General features: G+C 33.1%; 1 protein-coding gene across 4 annotated transcripts in view; it reads left to right on the forward strand.

Annotated features, from left to right (window-relative positions):
- The window catches only part of LOC119638334 (maternal protein pumilio), a 421,934-nt gene that overhangs the window by 346,085 nt on the left and 49,179 nt on the right, over positions 1-26,670 (forward strand). For 2 of the 4 annotated variants that reach the window (XM_038035068.1, XM_038035070.1), the window contains one exon: positions 20,889-20,930. The exons of the other annotated variants lie outside the window; for them this stretch is intronic. In XM_038035068.1, the coding sequence (XP_037890996.1) occupies positions 20,889-20,930 (42 nt within the window). The remainder of the gene's footprint in view (positions 1-20,888; positions 20,931-26,670) is intronic. 4 annotated transcript variants of the gene reach the window in all.

Below are 26,670 nucleotides of genomic sequence, written 5' to 3' on the forward strand. Positions count from 1 at the left end.
TGCTGAACGGTCATATGTAGCTTTTATTTTATATTATTTTAATAAAAGTAAGAAAACAGAAACAACAGAGAACATAACTAACATGCGTATGTTTTGTCGGACTTTTTCAAAAACATTTTGCCATATGTCATGTTAGCTGTCATTTGCATTCATATTCATGTTGATATGCATTTTTCTCATATTCTTTTTTATACATTTTTATTATTTTTCTCTATAATATTTATTTTTTGTCTACGAAATTTATCATTTATTTTCTTTATAAAATTTGCATAACGTATTAACAGATTTATTCCATTCTCATTTCTGCTTTAGTTTCTTCCTGTTTTTTCAATCGTATGGTTTTTTCTAGATACGCCTGCATATCAATATGCATTGGAGAAAACAAAAAATTTATGCAGATAGCATTAACTTTATACAAAAGTTTATAGAATTACAAAAAAAAAAAAAAAAAAAAAAAAAATGAAAAGGATAACCATTAGATTTTTCATTAGGATTACTCTCCTTCCAATTTTTTGCATAATAATCGATTTTTTTTTTTGGGCCGGCTTTTCAAAACACTTTATAAATATTAAATACCTTCCAAATGAAATTATTAAACCATTTCCTTTAAAAAAATGGCACCGACATGTAGGCAAAGCATTTTCGCATTTACATTTACTTACCGTGTATTGATAGCTTGAGTTAAGCATATGTTAGTTAAAAATGGCGATTACCAAGTCGGTATTCGCGCGTTCATACAAGGTCGTAGCTACAGAGAATATCCATCCACTGAGGTGCGGTCGTTACTTTTTTGTCTTTCCGTGCTCCTTTTTGTCCGTCACCGTAGTAAACGTAAAAGCAACGTTCCCTGAATGATTGGTCGTATACAAAAAGAAAAAAGATATTGGCAGCTTAGGAAGACACGTTTTTATAAATAAATAAAAATATGAAAATAAAAAATTTTAAAAAACATTTTTAATGGATTAATAAGTTTTATGATAAACCAATAAAGCTACATCCGCTTTGCGGCGAATTTTTAATGCTCCTCCCGACCTTCTTCTATATTAAGTAATATATTACGATTCCAAAATAATTTGCTAGATGTATATTGGATAGCGGGAGGACAAGTAAATATTTGGCTATGTAAATCACAACTTTATAGGTTTGGCTTTGCTTCCTTTTTTTAAACTTAGGCTTTAAATAGTTCTAGTTAATGATTATACCGTTATAGATATAAGTTGTCCTTAAGTGGACGAACGATTGCCAGAAAATGTGGAAAATTTTTAAGTTGACCTGCGCCCGTCATGTTCGGCTAAGCTTTTCAAGTTTCCAGCTATCGGTTTTGACGGTATTTATTCCAACAATAGACGACGCAACTGCAACACCTTAATATTAGAAATATAGTAAATATAGTATACCCACAACCCGTAAAAAGAAGATTTAACATTTTTTATTGTAAAATATTCTTGCATGAATTTTTATGCATAGCTTTACTCCGAGTAACATCATATATAAACCAATTTTTTCTGTGGGGGATTTAACAAATCTGTCATATGATAAACGTCCAGTAAAATTTAGCCCCACATCACGAGCTATATTCCCGTGGTCGCTCTGTCTGGCAATGTCATTTTATATATCCACAGATTCAGATGTTTGCCATAAACTTCTTTGCTTTTCTAAGTAAGTGTTCAGCAAAACACGTTCAGGAGCATCTGTAATGTTCGTGTCATACTCAACACTGTTCGTTTTATTCGTGCAGGAAAATTGTGCCGCACTTGAGTTGAGTTGACTGCATTCCATAAAATATTTAATTGTGTGTATGGATGGGTGAATTGAATACACAAGGGCACATAAAAAGCAAGGAAACGCTTCCACGTAATTTGCACGAGGTCATCCTACTAGTAGGGCTTTTTTCTCCTTATGCTAGGTGGCAGCTACTTTTAGCTTAAATTTCAAGTCAATAGCTTCCGTCTGCCGCGTAACTAAATATATAAGCGTAGCGCTTCGAATTGAATTTGGTAGATCATAAAATGTTAGTCTGGTTTGACCCTACTCGGACTCAACTATAATGTACTTAGTCAATAGACGCCTAACGCTTACTAACTGGTTACATACCCGACATGCTGTGTCCCCCTATCTCTTTCCTTCTTCTCTTTCTCGCCGCTCTAATAATCGCCGCGTTAAACGTGTATAGCCCATCCCTAATTGGTCTTAGGCAGGTTTTTTTTTTATGTTTACGTAAAATGAAAGAAGTCAAACGAAGCAAAATTGAGGAAAATAAGAAGTTTGGTTGAATTTTCGTCAAAAAGATCCCCATGAGCCAAGGCGATGAAAGAAAATGCTTTAAGAGAGACGCTTTCAAAATCGAGCATATCGACCCAATGCCATCAATATTTATCATTGTTAGTTGATTGATAGTCGCTGATGGTTGTTGAGAGTTAAACCTCAAACAAGAAAACAGTGGATCTAACCTGACAGGATGCTATTATACTCAGCAATAGTAAAAAATGGCAAGTTACTAAATACTATTTCAAAAACAAGAACTTTTCAAAATTCTTTCTTTACTTTTCGCTTAAATATCACTTAAAATATTTCGCAGTGTATAGAGAGCGGGGAAAAACAGAAATTGTTATAAAATTTCACGAAATTATATTGCAACCGAAGCTTTTTGAGCTAAGTTGTTTTCCTTCATCTAAAATCTCGGTACAGTGCTGCGAACAGACTCCACGGGAGCAATCAATGAAGGCAGAAATATTATCAGCTTTGCATGAATTATTAAGTGATTTTCAATTGTTGCGAAGGCGGCTTGACGACCTTTTTTTCTTTTTTCTTTGTAAAAGCTTTGATTTGGTTATGATTAACTACGTAATTTGTTCGTTGGGCAGAACGTCGGTCGACCTTATGTGAAAAATCTCTGGAGCAGAAAATATAACACTTGTGTGCTTTGTTGTTATACAATCAATGCTTCTTTGTGAACACCATCTCTTTAATATTCGTTTTTGCACTTCATGTCAAAATTGACTATGCCCAGCTAAGGTTGTATATAAACAAAATTACGCACGACTAGCTGATATGCTAACCTAAATGTAACCTATATTTAATGCTTAAAGAAAAACTATAATGACTTCAAAGTACATGCAAGTGTATAGTAAGTGTATACAGAAACTCAAGTAAAACATATCAAATTTTTTAAATACTTGTGTGCAAAAATAAAAGTTTATCACTTAAGCAAGTTTCAAGTGAATGAGAGTAAGGGCATGCCTACAATATGCCATATTGTTTGTAACTCATATCAAAAATTTTTCAAAATAAGAATTTTTATTGGCCAGTGGTCCGATGCGAACTAGTTTCCCTAGCATTCGTTCTTGGATCGAAACGAAAATTCTTCAAAATGTCATAAAAATTGCAGCCTGCACCTCGAGCCTGATAGTGGGACAGACAAGCTTTTAGGTCGATTCAGAATTGCTTTCACGATATAACAAAAGATGGGTCCTTTTGGTGGGTGTCGCACAAATTTGATATATTCTCATACGGCAAGTGGTGTAAGGCATAAGAATAAAACATAAAAACATTCTAAAAAATATTTCTAAGGGATTTAATTAAAATTGTAATAAAAGTTTTTTTTAAATCAAATAAGACGGTTATGTATGTGCACGTCTCAGGATGAGAGAGGGAGTCTTTGACAATTCTTCACATATAAAGTGGACATCGAATCAATTCAGGCCTATGACCTTTATGCGGATCCGTGATTTCTGCTGGGAGACCAACAGAGCTACTGCGCATCCATGCTACAGTGCTGGGCATAAGCAAGCAGAAATTTTGGGAAATAAAAAGAGAAGAAAAAAAACGTACAAAAAATTTCGCAAAAATTGATAAAAATATTTATTTGTATCCTAGCGTAGCTGCTGTGAGGTGAGACACTGCGGTTTGCATTTGGATATTTTTTTTGTTTATACTGCATGCTTTTAGGATGCAATATTTAATTTCATATGTATACTTGTTTCTCTTTTTAATTGTTATTGTGTTCCTTTTCAAAATGTTTAAATAATCTAAAAATGTTATTTCCTGCTTTCATGCATACTACTATGTGTGCTTTACACGTTTACGTAACACAATAACGATATACAACAATACAAATCATTTACTCAGTAGACCACCGCCGGACGGATATCCGGTTAGTAAGAAAGATTTACTACGATTACCATGACTATCGCCCACATATACAGAAAATAGGGAAATTTTATCCATATGCTATATATAAAATAGTAAGTGTGTTATGAGTTATTTCTTTTTTATTTGTGTTTTAATCTATGTCTGCGGGTCGGGTCGTTATCTTTGCATATGGTTGAGTGTAAGCATGCCGCTCTCTATTAGAGAAAAATAAACACAATAAAAATTACAAAAACAAAAATTGCAAAAAAAAAAAAAAAACAAACAAACATAAAAAAACACAAAAACTATTTCATGCTCAAATGAATTTACACAAAAATACATTAATATTTCATGTACTTTGCTAAATATATCATGGAGAAGCACTTGAAACGTTGAAAGCAGACCGCTCAGCTCAGTTGATCTCGGTATATATGTGTTTGTCGTCTGTATTTGTAATATGGCTATGAAAGTATAAATGTATTATGTTGTCTAGGTGTAGGTGTGCATGTGTCATACGAATAAAATATTTCCATCATATTGTTTGTCGAGCTGCTTTGTATAGAAGAAGAACAAGAAATGAACAGTGCGAAAAAGGAAGAAAGGGATGGGAAACTTGCATATTTAAAAATATCAACTTTACCGGAAATTTAAATATTTAACCTTTTGATTGCCATACTTAGTTATATACATGGACATGCGCGCGTTTGTGTGTGTTGGTGTGTACATATCCGCAAATGGTTCCATTCAGAAAAAGCAACGCAAATCACATTCTCCGTTAACCTTTAATCGCACTCACTCTCTTTAATACATAAAAAGGGTCTATCTATACTTGTAGTATACATATATAGATATTTATATAAATATAACGTGTAAGTATGAGTGTTTGTGCTCATTTTTGCAAAAATAATACGTGTAGATAGGTTGCAACGATAAGTCTGTAATTTAAAGCACACTTTTGTGTGTGTACGTACGCGTGTGTGTACATCAACCAGTTTTCTCCTACTTTCGCCTGATCATTTATTTTTCTCTTTATATTCATTGTCGTGATTCCGTTAACACTTTTGTTATGATTTTTATATTCCATATAGAAGAAAAAAGGATTTTTTTTTTTCTGTTCTTTGCTGGTTTGCTGCTGCTCCTCAAATACATATATAGAATTATGAACTAAAACTTATGCACTTGTGTGTGTGTGTGTGTGTGTGTGTGTGTGTAAAAATAGTTGCTTGGTTGGTTACATTTGTTTATCTAGAAAAGGAAAATCTCACTTGTTCGCATTTTCCACACCATGCCACATATCAAGCCTTTCCGGGAATTTCGTTGCTTCTCTCTAGCACCGGTCTAACTATTACGGTCCTTCTCTAGTTAGTTCACTCTTCGAAAATTTACTGTTGAATACAAAACACCAAAAAAAAAAAAAGAACAAACCAGTGAAGGTCGCAAGAGTTGATGGCGGCGGAAGTTGCCAACATTTCTGGTGGATTATTGTTATTTGCAATTTTTCGCTTTGCTCCCATTCCAAGCACACACGTTCACATACACAAAAATATATCACTTTCTGTTTTTGCTTCCTTTTTTTTTTTTTTTTTTTTTCTTTTTTCTTCAGTGGCTGTATTATGCAACCGAGCTTACCTTTACACTACCCTCTGTCCCTTCCATTACATATATTACTGCTGATAATCCACTTTTTTGTTTCCATTTCATTCTTGTCTCAACTTTGTTTTTGTTTTTTTTTTGTTTTTTTTTTTTTTTCCATATAAAAGCACATTCATTCATTTTTACATAAATCTTTTAGTAGAGGTTGTATATTATCTACTTTTATGTTGGCTGCATTGTAACGACATTGATGATGATTTCCGAAAGCATTCCATTAAATGCAACTTCCTTTTACGTTCATTGCGGTCACAGTTGAACGAATCCAAAAAGAGGGGGGAAAAAAAAAAATTAAAAATACAACACAGTATCCTCGTTGTTTTATCCATTGTTTAAACCGCAAAAACCCCGACAAGTGGCTAAGTACAAAAGGGTTGGAAGACGAAAAAAAAAAGAAGAAAAACAAATGAGAAAGGAACGTTAAATTTAAATATTTTTATTTTATTAAGTTGGTGGAACTATTTTCTATATGAGTAGAAAAAAAATAATTGTCCGTTTCGGTGGTCAACATGTATCAAAGCAAACAAATTAGTGCGCTATTGGAATTTTGATTTACCCTCCTTTACAACAAAAGTTATTAACCTACTACTACTTTACTGTACTGGCCACTTTCCGGCCTCTTGCCCGCCCCCATCTAAGTATAGTAATGTAAGACTTAAATATTTCAATTTTTAATATCTTAATATATTCTGTATATATATTAAAGTTTCACTTTATTGCCCGATTTTCGACATTTTGTTGCCCACTTTTAAAGATTTTCATCTTTAATTTTATTCTATAAAAGAAAAAATCAAGAAGCAATAAACCAGTCAAAGTGACGTTACGAACATGTGAAAGGAAATAAATTCGTACTATACAATAAAAATTAACCATAAAACGCAGTCCCATGATGTTGTCTTCATTAAAATTTAAATATTTTCATTTGTAATATCTAATCGAAGATATAATTCGGCCTCCGATTATGTAAGTGTCGCCCGTTTTTCAATACTATATTGCCCGCTTTTGATAGTATTTTTCTTTTGTTTTTTTCTATATGACCAAGCAATCAAGGGGATGCCACCTATTCGCATAACGCGGTGACGGTCAAGAAGATGTTAGGGAAGACAAAGGAAGAAAAAATGGAGAGGTGAGTGATGGCCGCAGCCTAAGGGATGTATGCTCGATCGATGCCTCTATCAATTAAGCATTCAGTGTAGCTACGACCAAAGTGAACCCTTCCGCACTGAGAATTGAACCCACGAACACTGACTTGATAGTCGCAATTCTTATCTACTCGGCTACTCAGGCGAAGCATTTTATAGGGATAATTTTATGCTCTATGCACCGATTGTGGCACAAGGATATATTAAGTTTATACGGATGCCTGCAAAATGCCGAAGGACATGAGAAAGGCCTACACCTTTTATTAAACCGATCGCTTCAGAGTTACTTTCTGAGTCGATTTAACTTCCGTCCGTCCATCTGTTTTTTCTTGCGTTCAAAGTACAGGCCCTAGTTTTTGGAGTTATTTTGATGGAATTTGGTAAACTGGTAAAAATGGTCCGAATTGGACCACTTGTTCGACCACTTTTCATATAATGCTTCATTTTGAAAAGTCTTTAGTGATTTAAATAAATGCAGCGGTGTGTACGGTACTTAAGGGTGGGCTTTGGCCCACTACGGTGTTTATGCTTGTTCGGTTTTACTGTTGTCCACTTCCATTTTCGTTATCTTATTATTAGAATTCTTTTTTTTATCAAATTTACAAAAAAAAAAAAAAATGCAAGAATGCTTTACTTCACCGCACATTTTCTAAAGACGCAGCATTAGCTTGGTTTCGGATCGTTTTCAGTTAAAAACTAGTAAGTTTTCTTTGTCGATCGTTTTTCCCTGTTCGTATCATTTCGGTTATTTTGGCAAGTTTTTGGCTAATGCGAAGAATTTTCCGTTATGTATAATAGGAAGCGTTTGTTTTCTTTTTTTTTTTTAATTTTTTTTTTTGTTTTTATTACATATTTTAAAATGTTAACAGCCAACAGCTATGAGAGTTTCCAGCCTTCAGAAAATAAACATAATAATAACCATGTTCGTATCCAAAACATAAGCGTATGGTAACGATTATCATCGTAAATGTATGCAAAAACAAACCACTTTCTGTATAGTTGTGTTCGGTGGCGGTTGTAAAAGTGAGCAATAACACTGCTTAAGGGCTTAACAAACAACAAAGCAATTTAATAGTAGGCATGCCTTGACTGTAACAACACAATCGCAACAGCAACAACAAATCATCATTATCACTAAACTGTTCGCCATATACGAAAAGGCCAAGTGAAACCTAAACATATTGTGAATGGAGGCAGGCAACAACTTAAAACAAAAATTTATTTAAAAAAAAAAACAAAAACAGCGTTCAAGTATCGTCAAGGAGTTACATGATAAATGGAAAAAAAAAACAAACACGAGAACTGAGAAGAGAAAGACCAAAGAACGAAATGAAAAGAAAGATGACGAGATGATGGTAGCCCCAGTAGAGATGTTAGAAAAGGTTAGAAAATGGGTAAACGCATAGTTTACCTATGCACATGTCATAACGTATACAAGCCTTGGGAAAATATATTAACGGGAAGGGAACATGCTGCAGTGAGTGTGTATGTTAAGAGAATGTTTTGCATTTGATAAACTTGCAGTTATTAAAAAAGTTTTCATAATGTGTTACGTGTTTGAATATAGTAAACTGTAAAGAAATTCAGCAGAATGATGATGATGATGACGATGGCATGTTAAATAAAGTTCAAGATTTTAGAAAGTACAGAGAAAGTTTCAAAAATACAAAAATTTCGAAAAAAGGCAAACAAAACAAAACATCTTAAATAATTGCAGCTTTTCTAAAGCAATAATTTGTTGTGTTACACACATATTGTTTACATTACACAATTTCCCTTCTCTCCTCTTACACACAAACACACACACACACACACACACACACATCGTTTACATCGTTCTTTCGGCATAACAAAAAAGAAAAAAAAGAAAAGGCAACAACAAAAAACTTCTTTGCCCTTTTCAACAATTTTTTTTATATTTTCTTTTTATTAAATTAAAATATTTTTGCTTTTTTTCTTTTTTTTTTTTTTGTTTCTTCTTGTTCTACAGAGTAATAAATTTCATTTATTCTTTTAAAGTAAATACGTTTATCACACAAAAATATTTCATTTTATTTGTGTGTGACATTTTTTATTTTTTTTTTTTATTGTATTTTCCCTGCAGTACAATTTATAAAGTTAAAGAGTTTATAGTAGCACTTTTTTAATTTTAATAAATATTTTCTCTTCGCCTATTTTTTTTTTTACTATTTTAATATTGTTGCCAACAATAACATAAATAAAACAAAACAAAAAAAAGAAAATAAAATTTTTTTGGATCAAAGAAATATTTAAACAAAAATTTACAAAGCTAAAAAATACCTTCGAGCAGTTGGACGGAGGAGAGACTTTAACATTTCATATATGAGGCTTATAAGGGCAAAGTAAATGCTTTAAATATTCAAAGTTTTAAGCACTATTATGCTATCTTTATGTACCTACTTTCTCATAGAATTACTAGCTAAAGAGATCACAATTCTTGGAATTTCCTCTGCAACGAATCTTGGTTAGCCTGTCCATATGTCCACATTTATAGTTGTAGCTACTAGCTAGTAATAGACGATAAATTTACAAGTAATTCATTTAATAATTTGTTACATCAATATTTATTGTTGTTATACCCTATACCGCTTGTGGTACTGGGTACATTAAGTTAGTGCTTATTTATGTAACACGCAGAATGGCTTAAGATAGACTCACATTTTATTATACCGACTATTCAAAATCATAATCTGAATTCATCCAAGCCTGTCTGTTCTTCTGCCCGTCTGACGTCTGTCCATGCAAATTTGTGTTCAAACTATAGATAGCAATTTGCGAAATATTTTGATGAAATTTGGCACAGTGACGTGTTTTTACGTGTTCGTTCTTGGCTCAAGATATATCGGTTTACCAAATTTCCTCAAAATAATTCGATAATTGGCAAAAAGAGATGACGGACAGACGGACGGGCTTAGATTCTAAATGTATCGGCATAATATGAGATTAGTTTACCTCAACCCCGCCTGCATACATCCGCATAAACTTAAAATAACCTCGCACCACAAGTGAAGCAGGGCATACTAAAAAAAAACCTGGTAAACATATAAATATTTTCCAGTTTCTCATGTCTTTCAATCTAAGGATGAAATTCATTCATTCTATATATTCTAAGTACTTTCAAGTTGTTGAGTTAATCTGTATATGAATATTCTGAAGCATATATGAAATTATACCTCCCACCCATTATTAGGTGATGATATTTTCAGAAAATGATCGGACAGTTGATCTTGTATAAAGGTCAGAATAACGAACCATTGCATTTGGGTTACTTTGAAGTTCTACGAACAAAGGAATTATTAAACCTTTCTTTATGATTATTGTCGTAAACCTTGTACTTAAAAAGTAAGTAAGCAATATACGTTGCGATGTGCGTTATATTACTTACCACGTTTGATATCAAATCTTTGAGAAACTCCTTATCTCCAGAGTAACAATCGTAGAAATATAGATAAATTTTTTTGCATGATTTTAAACACATTTGAAGTGTATTCAGCCTTAAAACATTTTTATTAAAACGAACTGACAAAGCTGTTGAGAGAAGCATTGCAACTTTCAATAGTTGTTAAGTATCAATGTGGAGATAATTCACATGTTAAGGTTAACGCTCAAAGTAGTACATACTTTGACTTGTTATTCTTACTAACAGCTCGTGTTAAGTTGTTTCCACATGATCGAATTTCATATTTATTTCCTTTGATTTCGATATAAGTCAAATGTTTACTTGAGCTTTAGTTGAAGTAATAGAGAAATTTCCAAAAGCTTATGCTAAATTGATAGCAATATTGTAAGATTGCTTGCCATGCCAGTCAATGTTCTTTGGCTCATTTCTACGTAAGAAAGTAAATCATGGAATATTTGCATCATAATTATTGTTATATTGAAATCTCACGCCGACTTTTTGGAAATAATTAATTTTTCCTTTTTTTCATATTATTTGCAGTGGATACCTTTCATTAATAAACTCCTCTCTAGTATACAGTAAAATATATTTTACAAGGTTTTAAAAGTGAAATTAAATATACAAACGATTTAACAACGTTTCAAAAAGAATTGAATTGCAGAACTATAATAATAAATATATAAAATAACATAAAATAACATAAAGTATCCCATGTCCATAACGATAAATGTAAATGTAAAACAAGTAAGAAAATTATAGTCGGGAAAGGCCGAACGTTAAATACTTTACACCACAATGTCTAACAAAATTCGTATTTTTATTATAGAACACATTGTATTTATGGGGAAGCGGGCCCAAAGCGCAACACAATGCAGTAGAAATTTAATCTTTATATAGGGCAGGATCCACAAATAGGCGTAGATGGTCCACATTTTATATGAAATTACTGCTATAGTTCAACTTTCATCACCACTTATTAAAACTTTTCTGGTCTGCAGATTGTCAATTTTCATTAGCGTAGGATCTAAAATGTAGGCCGAGTCCAAATTTGGTATAACTAATTTTTTTATGTTAAATTACTTTTATGATATAATTTTCATTATCACGCATTGAATGCTATATCTTTTTGTAGTGTGAACTTCAGTTTTCATTATATGAGAGGGGATTCACAAGTTGCCCCAGCCGATCCAAAGTCTTCGCACCAATTTAAAATACCGCTATACTACCACTTAACCATTTTTACCGAGAAATTTTGAAAATGTCAAAGTTTTTTCTTTACGACGACTTTTCAGAACAGGGCGTTATATGAGAAATGGTTGAAAAAGTGCACCGGTCGTCCTTGCGTCGAAACAAGTCACAATATCAAATTTCATCAAAATATAAAAAAATATCAAAACATCAGACGAACAGACAGACATAGACCAATTCAGGTTATGATTCTAAATCGTTCGCTATTATAAAAGATAGATCTATCTTAAGCCCTTCTGCATGTTGCATGCATTCGCACTAACTTAATATATTTTGTACCATAAGTGGTAGAGAATAAAAAAAAATCGATTATAGGTAAACTGAATTTTGTGCAGTAAATAAAATGCGTAGAAAAAAAATGCAAAAACAAAATATTCAAATTTCATGAAAATATCTCGACTTGTAGGATGAAGACAAAAATTCAGGCGGAATCACGGATGGATTTAGATTAATTTCAAAACGCGATTGTAAATCGATTGGTATAATACATTGGGTCTACCTAAAGTCTGCTTGGGTGTTGTGCACAAACTTTGTATATACTTTCCTTGTCACAATTGATATAGGGAATAATGACAATATTTCATAATAATGCCATTTAGGGCTAGGAATGGAAATAAATCGTCTCAACTTTGTTGAGTTCTTAGAGGAATACGTAAAAAATAATGTAAATATTTGCAAACTTTTAGGCAGCTTTTGTATAAAATTCATTACATTCACTTTAGGTTAGGTATCGCATGTCCAGATAAATTAAATGAAAAAGAAAAGCCTACAGAATAAATATTTCAATAAAAAAAAAAAAAAATTAAAACTTTCGCATTCTTTCCGTCGTCCTTAGGCAGAAGAGTACAAATACAAATACTTCGGCATGAGAGGACGTAAGAAATTAATTTGTTTCCATCTAAAAGAAACACGAATGATTCAATTAAATGATTCTTAGTTATATTAAAGTTGTTGGAAAAGTTCCATTCCGCTGTAATCGAAGCACCACATTTCGACCGTCAATCCCAATCTCTTGTTCAATTTGTTTTATAAGTAATACGAAATTTTATCCATAATAGATTCATTCTATCACTATATTAAAATGTTATGCCGACTTTCTGGGGATAAATTAATAATATAAATGTTTACATACTTTTAGGCAGTTTTCTTATAAAAATCATTAAATGTATTTTTCAAGTATCATATATCCGTAATAGAAAACTTTAAAAAAAGAACAGCCTAAACAAAGAACAACAAAAGAGAAGAAAGGACAAGAAGAAAGAGATTTCGACAACAGATGACAAAAGATAAAGATTAAGATATAAATAAATATAATTAGAAGATAGCCTAGAATTTACAAAAAAAAAAAAAACAATTTTTTTTTTGTATACACATAATGACTAAGAAGAACAAAAGATGATACCACAAAAGATGATAAAACCCGAAACACAATACTATATAAAGAAAAAAAAATAAGAAAAATCATATTTCAAACCATTATTAATTTTGTCATTTTTCATCAACTCACATGTCATTTATCATTCAGAAATAAAATGAAAGACAGCAAACAAAACCAAACATCAAGAAAGAAATGTACATTGTCAAATAAACCATAATCAGTGCGACAAGACCGTAAACAATAAGAAAAATTTGCCCCTCCGTACTTGTGAGGTAAATACATACAAAAAGAAGCTAATAATAATCTAAAGGAAAATGTGTGATGTGGCAAAGCTTCCTGAAAGCAAAAGCAACTTTGATGGTATGGTGCTTGGTTGGTGATAATGAATTTTTGAATTCCTTTAGACTTTCTCCGACTTCTGGCAATTTCTACGTTAAATTATTGAGAAGAAATCAAACGTTATGTGTGACTGCTAAAGGAATTATCAAAGGAATTATTTTGTAGGATTTCTTTTCATATAGAAAACGCATATACACACATACACACACACACACACACATATACGATTTTTGATTATTACTTCCTTGTGTTTAAATTATTTGCTTTTCGGGGATGCTTTTTGGTTGAGTATCTGTCCGTCTGCACAAGTCAAGGAATTTAAATTTATTTGTCTTTGTTATATTTTTCTGTAAATGTGTGTGCACTCTTATTAATATATATATATGTATATATATATAGTTCTTTTTTACCAATGGCTAAGAAGACCAACGCACAGATCTTCAGAATACATAAACACATATACACATGCCAGAAACAGGTATTAAATTCTTAAAAAAAAAGTTTCATTGTTGTCCTCTTACTTTCATGATGAGTAAGTAGACTGCAAACAAATTTTGACTCATTTGGACGCGTAGTTCTAATGCTCTCCTATCACCTAAGACAAATATAACCAATAAAAACATTTATGTAATCCTTGTTAATTAAAAAACCTACCCTTCATAACAAGGCGACAATTCCACATGCGTCCCCGAGTTGATCGGGTTCTGAGTGTCGTCCTTTTTCGATAATTCTTGATGCGCAATGACGTCAATGAATAGACAAGGGTAGCTGTTGTCGACTATTGCGTCCTTGGTGGAGATTAGCTGAAGAAGAACCCACGACCGCTGTTCGTAGAGAAATAAGGCAAGAGAGCAGACGTGCTGGAGATTTGATGAGCATATATTTCTAAATCTGATAGCTCACTGACGGGCGCGGATCGTGACCTCATGGTGACTTTAGTTGAATTGTTGGCCCCCATATGTATATGTGTATGTGGGCTCAGAAGGGAACACTTCGCCTCCAGGTAATACCTGTAATAGCTCATTTATCTTGAAATTGGTTGTGCGAGCTGGCCGAAGAGAAAGGAGCCCTTTGACGTGAGCACCAGCAAGCGGCTTCCAAAAATTTGTTGGTTACAGTGCGTCACAAAATAGCAAACGTGGAACCTTTATTATGTTTAACGCTTATAATCCTGGCTAAATGCTGACCTGAACGGTAATCCCCGAGCACGCTACAAGGGCATAAAGCAAAGCCTTGCACTCTATCCAGTAACATACATACCTATATATATCACATATATCTATATATTATCACACATCATATATATATATATATATATATAAGTATGAATATATAAAGATACATATACAAGTTAAAGTATAAATATGTCTGGATACCTATACATACATATATATATGTATATCTACAAAGTACAATTTAATTTATATAAATCTCTTGATGCTAGGCCCGCAAAATCTTGAGCTTTACTATAGACAAAAAGGAGTCGTTTTAAGAAGCTTTTCTTCTTCTGCGTTTATCAAGTTTCTGACGCTTATCTTTGGATTCAGAACAAACAGAATGACAAAATTAGTATTTTTTCATGGGTTTCCCTTTGTAAAAATAAAAGCAAAAAAAATTTTAAACAAATTTTATTTTATTTATTTTTTTTTCAGCCTTTTGTAACACCACGCCAACCAACCCAAAACCCTATCCCTTTTATATGTAGAAATCATATCCATTTATGGTGGTGTTGTGTTGGAGCATATCTTTATGCATTGTTTTATTATTGTTATTATTATCATCATCACTAACAGCAGTCTGCTTGATGATGCTCGGTTCGGTAGGTAGATGAAACAGTGTGGTATGGTGGTGATATGGTGGATATGGTGATAGTATGGTAAATGTTAAGGAAATATTACGTTTCCCATTTTACCAAGAAGCCCAAACATGATCTGAGTTGATTTATACTGTCGGCAGTTTTTTCTCTTGTTTCTTTAAATGTTTCGCTTTTTCTTCCTTCCTTCATCGTTTTTTCTCTTTTTTTTTTCTTCATCATTTTTTTTTTTTTTTTTTTGTTCATCATTTCATATCCATATAAATTTCTCTATAAATACATATGCATGAATCGCTATGTAAAGTACTGTGCGAAAGGATTCAAATGAAAGAAAAATAAAAAAAAAGAAGAATGCAAAAACAGTATAATGTAAAGAAACGAAATATATTGCATTCGTTCTGAATAATGGATGCATAAAGAAAAGAAAAGGCGATTGCGAGTATCTTTAAAAAAGAAAATAATATAAAAAAGTCGTAAAGTAAATGAACCGACAAAAAAAAAAATAATAATAATAATAACTGTGAAAAAAGTGTATAAAACAATAAGAGAGACTTGTATAAGAGATTATGTGAATAATGTTTTATATATATGCTATGTACAGATTGCACATTTCCTTCTCCACGGAAAAGAACATGAACTTATAAAGCATTAAATTTTATTAGAAGCAGCAATCTAGGACTTTTCTTATAAAAATGCCTACTGCAGTTAAGAAATGCAATTAAAAGCGTTTTTAACAAACACTGAAACACAAATATAACTGCTGCATCAAAGATTCTTTAAAGGGTGGCACTAGAGGTGAATTTATGTCATTTACGTTCATGCAAAATGTGCAATGGCAAGCGATTCTATAGGTATTGTGTGAGCGCCCATCCCCCTGCCTAGTGGGCGGGATTGAATACCTACTCCCAAAACTCTTGACCTCTGCACTAGGCGAGCTTTAGCTCACCACTTATCATTCAGTACCTCCCGGTTTCGGGGTAACTACAAAAATCGCTGAAGCGATTTTTCCAACAATCATGAAAGATGTGATTTTGAATACAAACGTTTTGCCAGCAATGCAACTCTGCTTGGGCAATCTAATCCGATTAAGCTCTCGTCTTAACTTTACATAGTTTGAAAGGCACATTAAGCCGACTTTTTAGAATACGAATCATTTTCATATATTTAATACGTTTGCGATGTATGTAATTTAAATTATGTTTATGCGATAAAGTGTTCACTACGCTACATAACCACGAAAAGGAAATGAGTGCCCGATGGAGGCTACTTTCTCTCATGCAAGAGCAATCCTATGCATTGGGGAGGGAAGATGAAAATCAGACCCAATTTTGCAAACCAGTCTCAGACTTAGGGTAACGACTATCAGTTTATGGTAAATAATTTAGTCTTGAGTGTCTTAGTGTCTGCAAATGCCGTTTCGATTCGATTCGAGTTACGATAATACAGGCTGGACGCTGGTCAACAGAAAATACCAATAATTATGCTGAACTTTTCGATAAAGCAATCCGGTGCGAGCTTGAAACATTTGATTGAGGGTGGAGTTCTTCTTAATATATATTAAAAATAATAAAAGACTACCGCAGAGCGGCCGGAGCCGCTAATACTAATATTTAATGTAAACAACCGTCATCCGTCATCGCAAATGCGGTATCATAGGTTAGGTGTGTTAGTAGGCGCATGCATATGTAAAATTTTCAGCACTGTTATAAGCTCTTCAATGAATCGCGAATAAACGAACAACAATTGTTAGAAGGAGCCAAAGAAGACCAAGCTGCCCGATGAAACGTAAAACCAGATAGATTTTTGAGCGAAAACGGTTTGATATTGAGTCAATTGTTTTTCTACCACTTTGTTGGCAATGTGATAATTATGTAGGATTCGTTTACATGGCTTTTATGCTGCGTCTATGATTATGATCAAAGCACTGGCAAATTCCCAACAGCAGGCAGCGTTGTTGGCAGAGGCAATCTAATTAATATAGATAATTAAGCCCAGAAAGTCAACCAATCTGCTGCGTAGACCGAGCGAAATAACTAAGTTAATCTACCTCAAATCCTCGCTGTGTAGACACATGTATGCATTTATGAAGCACTTAAGGGAATGAAGTTTTAAAATGTAGATAAGACTTGCTTTACTGCTTCTTTTTTTTTTTTCTTTTTCTTTTGTTCCAGATATGGTACAGTAGAGCATTACTTATGAGAATTTTTTTTGCAAAATAAAATTTTTTGCCAATTAATTCAAATCTTTCTTAAAACTTTCGTAAATATAAGAAAAGACAAAATATCTGTAATTAAAAAATAATAATAATAATAATAATAATAATAAAAAAATCGTGACCTACTTCTTATTACATTTATTTTATATGTATAAAAATAACTCCATAGTAAAAAATAATAAAACTTATTTTCACTACTTACAAGGCACTCTTACGCTTACGCTTACTTGCGTTAAAAGAACTTATGTACAAGTTTTTTTTTTTTTTTTTGAGCGAAAACATGGAAACAAGAGGATAAGAAGACGAATATTAAAACGTTTGCCTCTTGTTTATTTCATATTCTCAAAATGAATAAAACATAAATGGGTGTGTCTTGTTTTTTTGTATAAGCTTCAAGAATCTTGAGTTGTTTGTTGCTACTTACCTAAAACGACATGTTGTAAAATTCTCTGCTTTTTATTTTTCATCTTTTCCTTGTTCTTTTTCACTTTTTTTTTTTTTTTTCTTTCGCTCTAAAAAGTATGCAGTTGAAAAAATAAAAAGCAAAACAGTACATATTCTTCTTATTTCTCTTTCTCTCTTCTCTCTCTGTTTGTCTTATATATAGCACGTGTATATGTTTACATTGTCTTGCACAAATCTGCACACCTTAGGATTTTTCTTCTTTTCTTTTTTTTTTTTTGTGCGTGTATATATGTGTACATTACTGTTGTTGATATAGGGGAAGAACATGCTTTACATACACGTTATAGACTCTGTTGAGAACATAAACTAATTTGCAATGCGGTTTTAGCGGTTTCCCTTTACCATTTTCCTCGTTTTTTTTTTTTCATTTTTACTTCATTTTTTCTTCATTTTCTCTAGCGCTAGTCCTCTATGTTTTTACTATTTACTTAGCTATATTGCTCATGTGTATCTCTGTGTGTGTGTGTGTATGTGTATGCGCGCGTAAACATTTACAGAGAACAAGGAATACACTTTACACTATTGCTACCGTTCTTTTTAGGGAAGAAATACCAAAATTTACAAAATGCTTGTTAACAAGCATGTCTTTCGTTAAACGGAAGTTTGAAAAGATAGACAAGAACAAACGGGACAAAAAAAAAAACGCCACGACAAACATGCACAAACTTACGCTATAATATATAGTTGACTATGATAAAATTTTGAATATGAAATATTTTCTTAAAACTTGCAAAAAGAAGCTCAATACAAAATTCAAATAAAATAAATAAATTTATTAAATGTTGCTTTCACGATCCTGTGCAGTACATATAATGAGGAAAAGATAATTCGAGCACCGGTCAGCAGTAACATCAAACGGGGTGTCACATCATCGGTTTTTAAGATCATCTCTATAATTTTTTATGTCAAGCAAAGCATTTTACGGAAGGTACTCTCTATTCTTCTTCTTCTCCTTTTTCTTGTGTTTTTGAAAGGAAAAGCATTGAGGCCGATCTTAGACTTGCCCATAATATTTTAGTGAAATGTACCAATACTAAGCAGATTTATTCACTCGGATATATCGATCAAATATACAGCAAAAGTGAACAAAAGCCATTTCCTTGTCCAAATAGATGAAATTGTAAAGCATCGCCTGTGCGAATGATGTATGTAAGGCCCAGAAGGAGTTAAGATGTATTCATCTGTTATTAAACCAATGAATTCAACATCATTTTCTGAATCGATTTGAGCTCATCCGTCCGTCCGCTAACTCTTCATGCGTTTTTTTGTTCAATCCTTAAGATTCTTGACAGCTGTTCACATATATATATATACATATGCGTTAATACATATGGTTTCAGGGTGAGATCGAGTCACTCCTTGGCTATGATATAGCAAAATATACAAAATTATAATATTCTCCGCCTTTGGATGACTTCTTGTGGGATTATTTGAATTGGTTGCTTTACAGCAATAAATCGGTTTTTTTTCACGTAATAAAAGAAAAAACTCTTCTGGTTAGGCATTAAATTGAGATGAGAAGAAAAATCAGAAGTTGATCGATTCATTTTGCTAATTAGTAGCGAAATCGTGGAGGAGCAATATATTTGGTTAGAAAACATTAAGAAAAATATTCGTTTATCTATAAAATTATTCTTGAAGATGAGGTTTTGAGGTCGTAAGTAATCAGCATTTTTGACAAATACACACAGAGGCGGACATACCTACATCGGCTATGCCATTTCCGCTGATTAGTAACATACAACACATTACTCATAGGATGGCATATGGTAACTGCTACGATTGACGAATCCATATGACGACAATCTCAAAATGAGAGCTTCATGTACAGTATTATTAAGTCAAGTGTAACTTGTAAACTAAAGTTGCGAATGACATGCAAGTTTCTTTTAAGATTGCTATTATCTATAAATCATAATTCGTCAATCGTCGCCATCCTATAGCTATATTTCATCCTATGACCTTATTGAGTAATGTGTTATATACCCTTTGGAGTCACATGCATGCATAGATCCTTTGACTTGCAAACATTTTGACTAAAAATCGCATGAATTCCAGAAAAAATTATAACCTTTTATATAGCATTTTCACGGCGACCTCTGTTACATCAAACAACAATTTCAAATTATTATCGAGCATTTACTGGGACCAGGGAGAATTTAATCAAACACGTATGGTCATTAACAAGTTTAAACTTATGTGGAACACGCTTCCAATAAAATATGACGAGTAAAGTGTGCTCTCCTTATTATTACTACATATATCTTTGCGAGAAGGTACGTGAGAGAAGAGTAGATCCTTTTTTTTCTTTTAAAAATTAAATAATATGCTCGCGACGACAAATGCCTTTTTCTAATCCAAGTCATGGAAGAGACCGCAAGCCACAAACAAGAGGTAGAAAAGTAGTACCCGTTGTTCGAAGTGTTGAAAAAAGGAAGGTCCAGTACTACTCTTTTGAAATATCTCTACCTCACTTAGTGCTAAGAAATTTGATTTATCGTCGCCAGGTCTACTCAATTTTTATTGAATCAGCAGTTGACTTATTTAGAAGACAACGTTTATCCACCAACCTGTCACCCGCTTTATCAACCAGAATTTCTTTATCAATTTTTCGTGAATTCTTTCGTTTCTGTCAAGGGTTTTGAAAAGCAATTTCCTTCAATACAAAGACACCCAAGATTGCCGTCTTCTCATTGTAGCTAAACAAATTCTTTGATGAAAATTAAAGAAAATATTTTTTTGGAAAAAGAAAAAAAAAAAATTTTCAATAGATAGATAGATAGATAACAACTTTAATTTTAAAGTCTTCCAAAATCATTTCTATTCTGTGTGTTTGTGAGTGAGCCCATCTATCGAATGGAGAAAAGCATCCCACTTTATTTTGATAAATATTTATTTAAGAGAAAAGTAAATTTATTTGTAATGTAAAGCTTGCTTTGCTCTTTCCCTTCTCTTCTTAATGATGTATTCGTGTCATAAGGACATACTTTGTTTGTAATTTTTTTTGAAGTTTTTCTATTTTTATTTCTACATTATTTCATTTAATTATTTATATTCATTTGATTTTTATCATTCTTTCGTTTTAGGTAAGTGACGATATACTTGCAAATGCCTTAAATCAAAATCAAGTAAGAAGAAATTTATTTAATTTTTATTTGTTTGACTTAATTTAAAATTTATGATTTTTTCTTCATTTTTGTTATTATTATTCTTAACCCACTATCGATTAATGGGAAATATGGTAATTTCGTCCTACAACTACAACTTTCGAAAATCATTCGAAATTTACGTAACAAAGAGGCAAAGATATAACGAAAAATAAATATCAACAATTACTTATGTGTAAACTCGGGAAAAGTATTATATAGCGTTGAGGGAAATAGCAAACGTAAGCCGCTTCGCTAGACTAGGCAGAAAGATCAAAAAGTCTTTGCATACAGGCTCAATGGAACCAATATAGCGTTAGAGAAAAATATGCACAGTGTATTTGCAGCATCCTCAACGAACGTCTTGAAAGAATAAAGTGAACGAAAACCAAGCAAAAACGTTGTTTACCATAAACAATTATTTCAGTTAATGCAATTGTCCACATAACCACTTTGCAATATGCGAAATGATCGAAATAGCGGTCCGATCCAAACCATTTTTAATAATGATTGTCGTAGGGCAAAAATATGCCAATGTACCAAATTTCATCAAAATATTGGGAAAATTTCGGTCTGTAGTTTGAACACTAGAAAACAGAACGGACAGACGGACAGATTCAGTAGGCGGTTCTAAATCGCTCAATATAATAAAATGTGATTCTATTTGATGTCTTTCTGGGCGTTGCATTTATTCGCAAAAGCTTTACCGTAAGCCAAAAGTAAAATATACAATACAAAACAAGTACGATAATTAGGTCCAACTTTAGGGAAATCTTAAAAAAGTTTTCGTTAAAGTACCGCAAAAAAGAAGCGATATAGAAAATTTTGACACACTATAATATTGATAAGACCCATCCACTTTTACACAGGTATTATGCGGTGCGGTTGTGTGCACGTATTTGTTGATTGCTTTAATCAGCGTAAATAGCCAAGTAAGTGATCATCTCGCCTACCAGGTCCGTGTGCGCGGATTCAAATCTCAATGCAGTAGAGCTCACTTTGGTCGTAATGAGTGCTCAGGGGGCAAAGATATAACACTAGATTGCGGTCGATTCCCTACACGTTCCTCTTTCCTCTCTTCTTTGCAATTCTTACAGTATTGAACGAATGGCCGCATTAATATTTGTTGTTTCTTTTAGTCCATTGTGTGGGCTAAGCATGTCCTTTGGCCAACTTCGCCTATTTTCGATACCAAGTACAAGTTTTAAATTTTGCTACCAAACTTTATCTTAATCTTAATTTTGCCACCTGGGGAATGTTTACCACAGGCTTTATGCGGAGGACGAACATGCCGAAGTTTAGTTGAGAATCGCTTACGTTCTATCGTGCCTAAAGCTCGCCTTATGATATTTTGCAAATCTTTTTACAATGTAAATATGCTTTTAAGTTCCTGCCGTCTTAGGTATGAAAATGCAATTCTCTATAGTTTTTGTAAAATCGCAGTTTGTATTATAACGAGTAAACAAAATCAATAAAAAAAAAATTTACATATAATTTTAGCGAACATGTGGTGGTCCAAACGCAATAAACGTTCAAATTTGTTTGCTCAACTGAGGCATTGGACCTTTAAGACTTTTTTCGTGTTTCGTTTCTTTTTCAAATAATTCACAAACACAAAATGGATTAATTGGGTTAACACTTCATCGTCGAAGTTGCCAAAGTGTGCCAATATTTGTTAGCCGTCGTAGAACAACTTTCTGCAATTTATACATAGCAAGTAAGAAATGAGTTTTAGGAAGCTTAAAAATTATTTGAGTTTTTGATCCGAGTATATCTTCTTGGCAATCGTTTAATGTTTTAATGAAACCAAAATAACTTACTTAATATTATCATTTTTATCGTTAAAGTATGCAACAAAAACTCCATTTAAATGATCCCTCTTAATATGCGATAAATTTTCAATTTTTTCAAAAATTTTTTTGCCTTTTCCTAATCATTTTATTTACAGAGAGGGGCGGAGAAGAAAGAAATAAACTGTTATAGATAAATTATTCATTATTGCAAAAATTCCTTAAAAATCCCTACAAAATCCTAGGGCTTTATAATGCTAAATAGAGACACATTTATGCAACCGTATACATACACACACATACGAGTACAAAAGAATATAGTTATAGAAATATATATATATATATATGTATATATATAGATAATAGAATAGTGGGTTCACAAAATTTTCAACAACAAATCCCATTAATGGTCGACAAATCACGTTTAAAAGGCATTTATGCACAAACACATTTATTAAAAATTTAAAACACATTTATTACATGCTTGCATAAATTCAAATTCAAATATAGCGCCAATACCTATACACGCGTAAGAGTTTGTGCGTGTGTTTGTGTGTGTGTGTGTGTGTGTGTGTGTGTGTGTGTGTTTGGCATTTTTGTATATAGGTGCACATGTATGAATGATGGAAGTGAGTGAACATTGGGAAAAAACTAATGAAGGATATTGTTTGTTTATGGGGCTCTCTACAATGATTAGATACGATAATGCAACAACAGCAACAAAAACAGGAACAACAACAGCAGCTGTAATGAAAATAGACAACAAACATATATGAATTGTGAATAGTCAGGCAAGCAGACAATACATGAAGAGAAACGGATAAAGCATCAGTTGCTGCACACACACAAACTCATCAATGAAGATAATGAAAGCGATGATGATGCAGCTTAGTCCAGTCAGTATATGGTAGAATAATGAAAATTCCCTTATGGTTATTCCACCAAAAAAATTTGCATACGAATTAAATGCTCAGCAAATGTATGGCCTTTTTTGGGGAGAGCATTAGAAAGATCGAGGTAGACAGAGGATGGAGGGAGAGATTGCGTTTCGAAAATGTATTTAAAATGCAATACTCTTGGTTGAGTGATTTTTTATTTATCGGCTTTTCATTTTGTGAGCTATAAATTTCCAGTCGCCAGTAATGCTTGCAAAACTTGATCTGCTTAATTAGCTATTGATTTGTTGTACAAACCAAACGTATTAAGTTTGTAGTGTTTGTGGTCACTTGAATCCAATAACAACAGTAACAACAACAATAACACATAGCAAACTGATTTTCTGGCATTGACATTAAAAACATTTCGCTGTCATCATATTTTGTCAACACATTTAATAAATCATTAGCTAAAAGTAAGCCACCAAAACCATGCCGAAACCGCAATGTTTTAACCAAAACTGAAAATTTTCTCAACAACAAAAACTTCCTATCATCACTATAGCAAGTATGTAGAGTAGGCAATAGCAAAAATTATTAAGTCGAAAGTAATTTTCATTCCCCGACCACTCATCTAACTATTTTTCCGTATAAAACGCATTTTAAGCAAGGAGAGCTATTAAATGCAGACATTCTTTTGTATAATTTCGTATAAGGTAATGTTGTTATAAAGTGGTGCTGCAGGAATTACAGTATGCCATATTTATCATTCAATTTGCAGAGTCCAAAAGTATGCAATGTCGTTTAGAATGTTCAAAAATATGTGGTGGAAATTCTATTGTAGATGCGTTATTATATTTTCGGCTTCTTTTCTGATCAATAAAAAATTAGAAATTTCAAAAGGAATTCAAATTCGAACAATAAGTTATTCAGGGATTAAATCCGCCTGAGTGGCCGAGTAGGCAAGAGTCTCGACTACCAACTCAATGGTCGTGGGTTCAAATCTCAAGTGCGGTAGAGTTTTTAATAAAGCCGAAAGCCTTAGATGCTAGTGCTTTACGACTTTAGTCTTAGAATTTATTCTCTGACTAAGTTTATAATAATAATAATATTCAGGGATTGTCCACCAGTAGCCAATATTGCTCCCTTCCTTTACGCGGAATAAGAATTGCATGCAGAGAGAGGCAATTGACACTTTGGAATAGTTTGCAAAAAGGCCATGAATGAAATTCTCGTTCAAACAGGCGAATTATAACAATTGTTAATCAAAGATAATAGTGTACTAATAACCTTGGGGGCGAAGGCGATCATGCTGGAAACTGGCAATATCATATTCTTTGGCCTATGGCTCCCGTGTTTCATCTCAACTGCATCAATTGCTGTTGGTAGTATGATCGGGTGGTGCTTTGATTTAGCTGAAATAAACCCACCACCTACCTATTAAAGCTGATACTGACAACCCTCCATTATGAATACACCTTTAATTGTTTCTATTTATTTCAAATTCTTCATACAGCAGATAGTAGCATAAACAAGTGTTTTGCTATTCGACCTACTCCGTATTAAGTTGTTCACATCTTTCATTTAATTGTTTTATCATTTAGGCGACAAATGATAATGATGGCGTTTATGTAATGACCCCTCAACAAAGGGATGATATGGCGGCTGATATAGCAAACATTAACGAACAACTACATCCTCAAAAATACATTCATCCTGTTTTTCTGAAATCGACATAACTATGTCGAGATGCACTTGTTGTTTGCATATTCATTTGAATTTCCGAAAACAACATCTCCAGCAATGCAAAAAATCTTTTCATTACAAATTCTTCTTCAACGTATTCTGTTTGGTATTTCTGTTGCAATAAAAGAAAAAGATAGAAAAAAAAGCCTTCCTTCGCATGTTATACGAATGCGCATGGATTCATTCAAGCAAGCAAACACTGGAGTGATAAATTTAAGCAGAATAAATTTATTTTCATTTGCATCATTTATTCTTACGTTATTTTACTACATGAACTCGAATTTATTATTCGTACTCGATAAGCGCAATATGATCCTTGCTTGAGTCTCTTATAATCATATTTGATATAAAACTTAATCCTAAAAGTCTGCTATGGAATTTCCTCTCAGTTCAGCAACAATTCTAAATAAACAACTTTCGCTTTACCAAAACAAAGTTATACAAGCTTCGCGGTGAATTCTACATGTCTACCATCGCTCGGTTAGCACTACTGTGCTCGAAAAGTATTAGATTTTTTATGTTTGTATGGCTCGAGTTCATACTAACGATTTTATTTGTTTTGCTTAGGTTAGCCGCAACTTAAGATTTTAAGTGTATACGTGTGGGCAATTTCGTAGTCAGGAAAGTTTATAGGGAAAGAAATATACGAGAGCTTAGGTGTGGGTCAAACACTCTCCTCTGGGTTAAGCGTGGCTTAGGTTACACCTCAGTATTTAACATCGGCTTTTTCTTCGGATTTCCAACTTTGATGGAACAATGTCGTGCTCACAGCTGAACTCTCTCTATTTCCGTGAGTCCCTCAGTCCAGTCGTGATTCTCCATAGTATCCGATTAGACAGAGAAGAAGTCTGCTAGCAGGCGGCTTCCGATAGCTCGTTCGCTTCTCCCTTTAGAGATCACGTCGTGGCAAGTGTGAAATTTGGTGCAAATGTCAGTTAGCCATCTTAAGGAAACAAAACGGCTCTTTTGCAAAGCCCAAAAGTATCCGATGGAATGGACGGAAGATTGGAATAAATCCATGCGATTTAATTTGAAAGTTGCCTGTAGTCTGGCTGTTAACTCATATTGGCAGTTTATTGAATTAGTCTGCCACAAGTGCTCAATAACATGTTCAAAAGCTGACAACCTGTACCTGTGTTCCAGCGAGTCGATCTTTATGTCTATATGTTCGTCCACTGTTGTCGCTGTTGAGGCGCTTTTAACGCTTACGTAGTGCTTATTGAAAAGAAAGACAAGAAAGGAGGGGGAACTATTATCCTGAAATTTTATAAAGGAACACGCACACAGAAAATGCGCGGGCTTTTCGCTTGC

The sequence above is a fragment of the Glossina fuscipes genome, unplaced genomic scaffold (assembly GCF_014805625.2).
Source record: "Glossina fuscipes isolate IAEA_lab_2018 unplaced genomic scaffold, Yale_Gfus_2 88, whole genome shotgun sequence".
Lineage (NCBI taxonomy): Eukaryota > Metazoa > Arthropoda > Insecta > Diptera > Glossinidae > Glossina > Glossina fuscipes.